The 9,637-nt window shown below is 52.9% G+C and overlaps 1 protein-coding gene across 1 annotated transcript; it reads right to left on the bottom strand.

Annotated features, from left to right (window-relative positions):
* Positions 1 to 500: 500 nt before the first annotated feature.
* CHC_T00001953001 (hypothetical protein) lies at positions 501 to 857 on the bottom strand. The gene has a single exon (XM_005713112.1). It carries the CDS (start codon positions 855 to 857, stop codon positions 501 to 503), a length of 357 nt encoding a protein of 118 aa, XP_005713169.1.
* Positions 858 to 9,637: the final 8,780 nt, after the last annotated feature.

Here is a 9,637-nt window from a genome sequence, read left to right as displayed (position 1 = left end):
CGAAGCGGAACTTTGCTTCGTTCTGAGAAAGTCTCCTTGCAACAACAGAGCGGGCGCCCACGCCGCCTCCTCGCCTCAAACGTGATCTAGTGCGCGACCGCAACGTGTGCTGAAGAGCGTGCTATCTCTGGGCAGCTGGCAGCGCGCGGAGCCTCTCCGCTGCGTACCGCGCGGCAGTTTCGCCGGGCAAAGAAGCCCCCACGCGCCTCGTCACGGGTGTGTTACCAACAAGCGCCGGATCTTGCGCATCTGTTGTCCGCCGCACCGTGTAACCCCGCCCCTCCGCTGGGTCTGTGCCACAGGCAAAGAAGCGCACACCAGGATTGCCGTCCCCGACCGTGCCCAATTGCAACACACGCGCCCCATTTTGTAACAGACAATCCCGCCTCTCGCGCACACTATGTCCGACACTCCGCCACCATGATGCAGCTGCGCTGCGGCCCTGGACACGCTCAGCCGCCGCACTGGAGGACGCCCCACTGGAAGGCGCCGAAGCTGCATTAGCCAAGGCGCCCGCCTGTGTACACCCCGTGCACGTCTTCCCACCGCCGTAATGGCAACCTGAAGGTCTTGACGCAATAACAATGAGCCATGGAGCGTCGTCCCCACGCTCGGCTGTGAGGTTGCCATTGAATCTCGTGCGCCGGCTTACCCGCTTCTAGATGCAGCATGCACCGAGGTGCAGCTCTTTTGCGACATCGCGTTGCCAAGCTGCACGCCTTCTTCGCGGCGGTCGCGACCATTTTGATACACTTCGTTTCCACACTCGTCACTGCGCAGAGTACCGTAATTGGCGATGAATTCCAAGCACTCAGCAGCTTTCCAATGCGCCCTATACTTACAGTTCCTCGGAACATCTGGAAATACGGAAGCTGATTTTCCGTTCTTTATGGAGTCCATTTCTTTATCGATCATCCTCCATTGAGTTGATGACAAAACAAATTTGTCTTTGCCGTCAAGGATGTCGGATGCAAGATGGATAAATTCCTTTGAAAATTGAAATAAGATCATAGCAGATGTTCATGAATTTGTGCATGACATCAGGTGGGAACGATATGTCCGGTATAATTGAATGAATTGTGAGCGGCACAGTCCTTTTTTGAGCACAGAATCACAAGATAGTCTCTCCTTTTCGTTCGTTGACAACGGAGAATCATCGTCAAGATCAAGCAGAACAATCTCAATCTCGTCTTCGGTTCGCATAGGGGGATCACTGGGATCGTAAATATCCCTTAACTTGGTGGGTTCATCGCATGAAGATGTTTGAAGACCTTCTGAGCGTTTGCAGAGCTTGCAATCACCTCGCAGCGAGTTGGAAAGTAGACATGTGAGTGGAACGGAGACCAAACACCCCGGATTGCACAGTACCGACAGGGTATCTTGCTGTTGTGGCCTCTCAGACCTGCCATTTTAGTTACAGCAGGCTCGTCTCCAGTGCAGAAAATGACGTGCCCTCGAACTGGTCTCTCTATGCCGTCGAAGAATCGCATCATTGGACCACCGCTATCGTTTATGCGATCGACTTCCCCTTTCAGAGGTGTGAACTAAGTATGTATCTGTTTTGGTTCTGACGGACCTTGAACAAAACCCAGCGGTATTGTGTTCTTCATGATGAATTGCTTACCGGGAGGTTGATTCTGATTCAGTGCTACAATCGGCCAACAGCTGTACTGTCTCTTTTGATAAGGCGCCGAACCGTCACAACTCGGAGCAATGAATGCATCGTATTTCGGAGCCTCGATTCCCCCGTTCTTCTGAAGAATTCTCGTAAAACGAGAGCCGTCAAAAACATCTTCGTAGTATAGACCATTTTTCCAGTTCCCCTACGAACAACAGATTCATTTGACTGAGTTTGATAATATTCAAACAATGTTCTGCAACTCTTTTCTTCAGCAACCCAGGCACGCAGTCTCGGCTCTAGAGGAAGATATTGGAAAGTAATTAAATCCTGTTCTCTGGATGACATGCAGATCTCAAAACGCAACCCGCTGGCCACCATGCCCTCGCACTGTAGGATATTTGATTCTTTCTCTAGCAGGCTGTGACCACGGCATAAAATGTACCGAATGGGGTAGAACTGCGTGTACTTTTCGAGGTTATGTCGTATTTGCATTGCCTTAAAGGGTGCTCTGAGGAGCCGAACCGGAGACCGATGACTCCTCGTTTGCTCTTCGTAGCTCGTGGGTTAAGTCTGTCCTGTGCGGGACAGGCTGTCCTGTGCGGTCAGACACAGAGACGGCAACCACGGCTGCGGGGGCGGATGCGGAGGGGACGGGGGAGGCATCGGGGGCGGAGGGCACAAGGGCGTAGGTAGCGGAGGCAAGGCAGCGGGATGGGTGGAGCTGGGAGGGCCCGCTGCGCGACAAGTACGGGGCATGCGGTGGCCAAATGGGCGTCCGGGAGGGTGACGGCGGGCAGGGTGGAGGACAGCCACAAAAAGAGATAAAGCGTCATTTCGCCCTACTGTTTGATCATATTTTCGGCAGTCGGCCTCCCAATACTGAAGAAATCGTGAAATCGCCTCTATATGTGTTAAGAAGAAAGTACCTTGTGGCCCCCCCTACTGGCGGCAACATTTAGCCAAAGATAAAAGGAATCCATGCTTGTTATCAAGTCTTGAGAATCACTGTACAGGATGACTAACGCGCCTCTGTGGGCAGCAGCAAAGTTGCTGAACCCATTAAATTCAGCCATGCCCTGGATTCGTCCTGTGATTTACGGTAGGCCTTTTTTGGCAATACGAGATCAGATCGCAAAAAATTAGTAAAGCAATAAGGCATTGCTTTACTAACTTTTTGTGAACTCATGATTCATGAAGGAATGCCTCATTCCTTCAGTTCGCAAAAAATTAGTAAAGCAATGAGGCATTCCTTCATGAATCACGTGTCACTCGCACCTTGAAGGACGCCTCCTTCTCCCACTGTGTTACTGTACAACGTAGGCCTGATCCATGGGCATTTATGTCCATACTATTTATAGTCTCATGATTAGCCAACAAGGGAGCTCTCAGGCCCGTGAAGGTAAAAAGGTTTTCCAACGAGAGGCGCATCAGTGCCACTCATATCACAGAAACGTGAGGTAGAAAAAAACGACCGTCAAACATGCACATGACACCGCTGCCTCAAAAGGGCTTGTAAAGCCATGCCAGTACAATATGCGCACGAAAATGACACAAATGAGATAGCAGAAAAGGCTGTACTGTACAAATGTCTTGCAAGTCCAAATTGTTTCCTGGTACCATCACCACTACCGTGTATGGCAAATCAACAGAACTGGGTCTCCGTTGCTGTACGGTACAATTTACCCATGCATTTTTCGACGACTGGATCTATGTGTATTTTTATGCGTACTGAACAAACGCAGGAAGGTGACCCCATTCAAAAGTGCTAGCCTAGCCAAGCAATAACGAGCACTGTCGAGGAAACCGGAAAAGAAGAATTCTTTCACAACGCCACTTCTCCAAGGGTCTTGGACACGACGCCTACATTGCATAACCAGAACAGGGGCGCATTTATCGTGTATCGGTGTTCATATTCAAAAACCAAACTACGTTGACAAGCCTTCCCCCTTCCCTCTACATCATGTCCCTGGAATTCGTACTGCCCTTTAGCACCCCAATTTGGAACGTGATCCGACTCATTGGTTTGGCTATCCTTGTCGATGTGCTCATTGCTGTGGTGCTACAAAAAGCTTCATCAAGGATTAATGGCTTCATGGCACGAAAAGGAAGACGGGTGGCATTGGGCACGGCACGGACGGGTAGGCTGGCCCAACTACCCGGAATAGACCGAAACGCGACATGGATACGTCTATGCTTCTGGGGGGCAGCAGTGACCCTGTTTGGCCTAGCCATTATGGCAGAATTCGGTAGCGTCGAAAAAAATGTAGAACTGGACACTGAAGTCGAGCTGGGAAGCATATTCGAGGCTGCAAAGGGGAAAGTTCTATCTGTGAATTTACACGCCGAAGACGAAGATCCGAATAAAGGTGGTGGTATTAGACTGCTTGGCAAAGTGTTTGAGGTGACGGGCTCGTCACTGAGAAGTCCGTCTATAGATCACGAAGCCCCACTCATCGAGTCAGGACTCAAAAATTGTCGGCCAGGTGAAGAACGTGTCATTGGCGATTTCTCGACAATGAGCTTTGTAGACCGCGTGCGTGTTTATGCCACGGAAACGGGAATACATTTCAGGAGGAAAACGAATTCAGAAACTTCTGTGATTCAACTAGTACTCGCCGCAGTACCCTTTAACTGGTCTAACTGTGACGAGGAGGAAATCAAACGACAATTAGAGCAATTGGAAAACCACACCGAGGTCCACAAATTCATTTCTGTCCTTTCTGATATGGCACTTGGAGCAGGATGGAACTCTGCAGTAGGACTAAACATGACGAGAGAGAAAAGAATAGAGGAAATTCCCGTACGAGTTGGGAGCGAGTTTAATGGTGGCTTGCACCCGGGTAGTTTCGTTCTTCGGGGTTGGGCAGATATTCAACACTTGATCTTTCGTTCGCTTGCTGGTTCCGAAATTGTTCGGGTGGACATAGAACCAGACCTCCTATACCAAGCTCCTCAGGGAGCTGAACTGCAGATGGAGCAGTTGCCGGTTCGGCAGAGCAGAGTAGAAAACACGAAGATCGAATTTGGTTTGCCTCATGAAAAATTGCAGTTCAAGAACGTGGAATGGCATGGTAGCGTATCAGTCACTGCCGGATCCATTTCTGAACTCGTGCATGTGTACATTACTGATCAGGGAGAATGCGCCATGGGTCACGTCGTGTGTTCGTGTCGGCTGACTTTTGAGAACGAAACATATCAAATCATCCAAGGGTGGGCATCCGATGTTCAAGAAACTGAATTTCGTATGGGTGGGAGGGTAAACTTGACACGATTTGCTCGCGAATTTTTGGAAGAAGCAAAAGACACGATGGTCTACATGTCTCTCTACAAGACTTTGCCGGTTAGGAGCCTACGAGTCACTGGATCGAGGCCTCAAATTTTCTCATCGAATGCTGCTGAGGAAGCATCAAGTGTCAAGAGTTTCCCAGTGCTCCCCCTAGACAGAAGCTTGTCTCCGAAGATCGGGATGGGATATGAGGTGCGGAAGACAGCACGGGCGGCGATAAATGTGTGGTTCATTGCCTCTGCCGCCGGATACGCCATGCTTTTGATGTGTTTTCTTTTAGTTTGCCTCTTTCTTAGAAACGAACTAGACATCGACGTCGTCACTTCGTTGGTGCGCACACAGAACGAGCTCCTCCAAGCGCCCATAGATTGCAAGTTGGCAAGCCGACGCCCTCTGGATATCGGAATATTTCAGCCAGAATGGTCGAACGGGGAACTCCACCTAGGAACACTTGGGGAAAATGACAAGCCTGTCCAAGCACCTGACTTAAGCTTGGTTCACTCGATGCCACGCTTAAGGAGGGGGCAATCAAAGTCTGTTTATACGGTCTAGCTAGTTTCGCCATCCTCATCTCAATGCGTCTTGTAAATCTATGTGAATGGTCCACATGGTGTGGTACGTATGGCGATTCCCCTTGCATCGATGATACGAAAACGTGCCCCATGGCAGCACAAGCGCAACAACGGCTGGCCATTCCGCACCGCATTAGATCACGGTTCAACTTTTGTGTTTTGGACAACACCAAACTTGAACAACTGACTATTACTTGATGAGAGCGGGGAAGGCGCTACTGCAGTTAACAGTGTTACGGTGATACCGTAACTGAACAAACCTGTTGGAAAATTGAACTTGAGGCTCTTTGTATCGCCCAAGGTCGCTACACGAATTGGCCATTAGCACAAAACCCGTGCTGGCCATTCGGAAGCATTGCTGAAGGCATGGTTGTTTCATGCATCATCGGCGCTCCAAACCCGCTCCCTTCCTCGGCACGTTTCGCCGCGCACCACAAGTGTCGCGACGCGCTCCTCTCCGTCTGCAGCGCGTCTCCCTCAACCCTGCACGCTGGCACAACTGCGCCTCTCACGTGGCCTCGCGCGGGCCGTGGGCCACTCGCGCATGGGCAAGAAGGTAGTCGCCGTGAAGAGGGCTGTGTCGCGCGGGGCCCTCACTGAAGGCAGCTCTGCCGACGGGGTGGGCATTGGGCACGGAGCTGGACAAGCCCAGGGGCATGACCGGCGCGGTACGGTGCGGCGGAGGGTGAGTACATCGCGTCCGTGGCGTCGGCGAGCGGGCCGGTGGAAATTGTGAAACATTTCTAAGTCGGCGCGCGAGGGAGACTGCGACATCGACTAGAAACAAAGTCAGTGACAGGATGTCGTGGGGGTGCGGCTACGCGACGGGGGAGCTGCTAACGCCGCAGCATCAGTAGTCTTAGAGAAAAGGAGGAACTATAATCGGGGCTGGACTTTCTTGCTCTGGCACGCTCAAGCGCGGCGCAAAGGCGGGGCACACGAACGCGCACGACCGTGTGTACCTGTTCGGAGCAGGGGGGAGCTGATGACAGAATGGGTGGTGACCTGGCTTTTGTCAGCATGAGGGCTGTTGAAGAAGAGCCGATGGCGCAGATGCCGCGCTGGGGTCCGGCTGGCGATGGAGGTAATCCAGATGCTCGACGGAAATGAGGTACGCCCGGTGAAGGATATCGGGTGGTCGCGTTTAACACGACTGCTTAGCACAAACTGTTCAGCAGCTCGTACCGGTTTCGGGTACTATAAGTGTTGCTATTCGTGAATGTCCGTATGCTTTCAGGCACAGCGAGTCTACCCCAAACTTGTACCACACAGACGCATCGCAGAGAGGGGGGTAGGTGATGGGAGGGAGGCGCGGAGGGATGAGAGTTTACGTTAGGGGCGCGTTTGTGGAGTGTCTCCGCAGCCTTGGGGGATAAAGCGGGATTGTGGCCATCCGCACATACAGTAGAGGAAGGTAACGGTGCGGGCGCCATCTCGTCCGGGGGGCTGACTGCGTTTACCTCCTGGGGCGGAGTGAAGACGGGTGGCTACTTTTGAGGCGGGGCCAAGTCGTCAAGAGGAGGGCGGTGTGTGGCTGCGAGAGGGTACACGGACGCAGGAGGAGTGTGCTGCTGGATGTCATTGGAGGTGGTGTCTGTAGCGGCGGCGTCTGTAGCGGCGGCGTCAACAGTGGCGGCCAGAGCAGAATCGGCGAGCTGGGCGGTGCAGGCAGAGAAGTAGGTAGCGAGGGGCGCGTTGGGTAGAATATCACCCGCAACTCTCCGCCAACTTCCCCCCTTCATTAGGTCCGAACAGCGAGCTACCGAAGAAACTCATCTGCACGTTCCCCAAAACAGAACCTTCCCAACATGGCAATGGTAAGCTTTCGCGCCAACAAGACATCTGTTGCAAACCATCAGCACCCTCACGCCGCTGTCTACGCCCCCTATCGCCGCCGCCAACCACGAAAACAACAGAAACAGCCTCCTCACACCAACTGTACCCACGTCCGATGCGCCCGCTCCCGCCCGGCGTAGCCTCTTCCGCCGCTACCGCGCCACACGTCCCCGCAAACGGGCTCGCCACTCTCTCCCTCTCCGACGCCCCCTCAGCCCCACTGCCCCAATCAGTCGCGCCCCGGGGATGCACGCCACCGCAATATCGGACGCACGCCGCCTCCGGCTTCCAAACCTCTCTGGCCCGGCCGTCGCTTTCCGTCTCGCCGCGACCGATCCCCCGCCAAAGCCCCCCATCGAGCCTGCCGCTGAATTTGCACCGCCCTATCCCGCTCCGAGCGCCGCGAGCGCGAACGCATGCTGCGCGAGCACATTCTCAAATTCCATGCATCCCGCCCTTGGCGCCCACACCTTCCGAAGTGTCCAGCTTCGACGGTTGGCGCCATGACCGCGACGCGTACTGGCTGGACTTCCGCGGAAGAGAGGTCACGTTTCGCGCCAAATCGTGCCACAAACAGGAAGACCTCGAGCCCCCGACGCAGCCGCTGGATCGCCACGGGAAGGCCGTGACGTATGCGGCCGCTGTGCAGGACGACCATGACAGGGAAATGTGGGTGCCGACGTCCGAGGAAGAGGACATGAGGTCGAGAAGCCCCAGTCCTGAGAGTGATCCTTCTTTTTGTAGGGGAGGCGGTCGAGGGGGAGATGCATACCACGCTTGTACCGACGGAAACGCAGGTGGATGCGGGGGAGGAGGAGGATGGAATGGATGACGAGGGCGTGTCTATGGATTTTACGATGCCAGATCTCCCGCCAATAGATATGGCTGCGCATCGGCGCAAGGACCTGAACATGAAGCCAGGTGGTTGGGGAGTGGTTCATCTGGGCACGTCATCTGCGGTTCCGACCAGGACGCGAAACGTGTCGTCAACGGCTATGGTAATGAAGCCGAATGCCGCGGCGGAAGGTAGCGAGGGGCCGTCCATGTTTCTTGTGGATGCCGGGGAGACCACTGACGATCAGCTCATTCGATGCGACTGGTGCATGACGCACGGCTTTCGACGCGACGGCTCTCGACGTTCACGGAAGGTCTGAAAGGGAAAGCGAGGTTATCGATGCACAGCACTGCTCGAATGGCTGGTAAGTTTGGAAGAGAGATGCATGCCAAAAAAGTAGCTCTCACTCACTTTTCGAGCCGCCGTTTTGAGATTTTGCATGGTGCTGAAGACGATGGGGAAATTCGGTTGGGAAAGGCCTAGTGTCTAGGTGACAAATGGCCTCATATGAGGCCAGTTTTTAGGCGGGCTTTTGCAATTCGAATAATTGTAGAAATTTATCGCTACTGTAGTGAAAAGCTTACGACTAGAGTACTAAACGTTGGCAAACCAGAAAACATTCAATTCCGTATCTCAGTCTTCCCTAATCAACACTTTCGTCTTCCTCTTCCCAAAATTTCTTCAAAATGGTGAGCGTCAATGATCCTCGAATTATTGCAGGTAACCGCGTCCACACTCGTGCAAGACTGCTCACAGCTCAGAGTAAATGTCGTCGCATGTATGGAGCCTCCTGGAAGATCAAGTTGGTCACGGGAACTGTCATTAGCATGAAAACTGACAAAGTGAAGGGTCGCAGTGTCACTTCAGTCGGGGATAAATGGGAATTATCAGAAGGCGTCAAGGAAGTCACGCTTTGCATAGCTAACATCAAGGCTGGTGAAGTGATGGACCTGATCGATGACGGTCCTGAAGATCATATCCAGCAAGAAACTGAACATTATGCGCAACCGGAGCCTACAGAGGACCGCGTGACGCCACTGGAAGGAGCACTCAGCCCGAGTACGAGAATCTCCGAGAGTGACGAAATGGATTCCCAAGATGGCCTCATGAATGTCCACGGCCGGGCCTGGAAGCGTGAGGAAGTCACGATGCATTTAAATGGTATGATACCGCCGAGAAGATGGAAGGTGATTGGACCGATTGATGAGATTATATCCCGTGGTCACAGTCCATCTCAAATGCATCCCATGGACTACTTCATGTGGATGTTCCCACAGGAGCACTTGGCATTAATGGTTTCCTACACCAACGATGCAATGGAATCAAGGGGACTTCGCTTGACTACAAGAGGTGAAATTTTGAAGTTTTTCGGGGTGCTAATCCTTATGACTCGGATTGAATTCAGCACCAGAAGGTCTCTTTGGAGCTCACAGGAAACCAGCAAATATCTCCCGCAACCTCAATTCGGAAACATCATCTCCCGCAGA

The sequence above is a fragment of the Chondrus crispus genome, genomic scaffold (assembly GCF_000350225.1).
Source record: "Chondrus crispus Stackhouse genomic scaffold, scaffold_12, whole genome shotgun sequence".
In the NCBI taxonomy this organism is placed as follows: Eukaryota; Rhodophyta; class Florideophyceae; order Gigartinales; family Gigartinaceae; genus Chondrus; species Chondrus crispus.
This window is presented reverse-complemented; position numbering and strand designations above follow the sequence as displayed.

Excerpts from the sequence above, each read along its gene's own strand:
- CHC_T00001953001 (XM_005713112.1), bottom strand. The coding sequence starts at position 857 with ATGTTCCGAGGAACTGTAAGTATAGGGCGCATTGGAAAGCTGCTGAGT.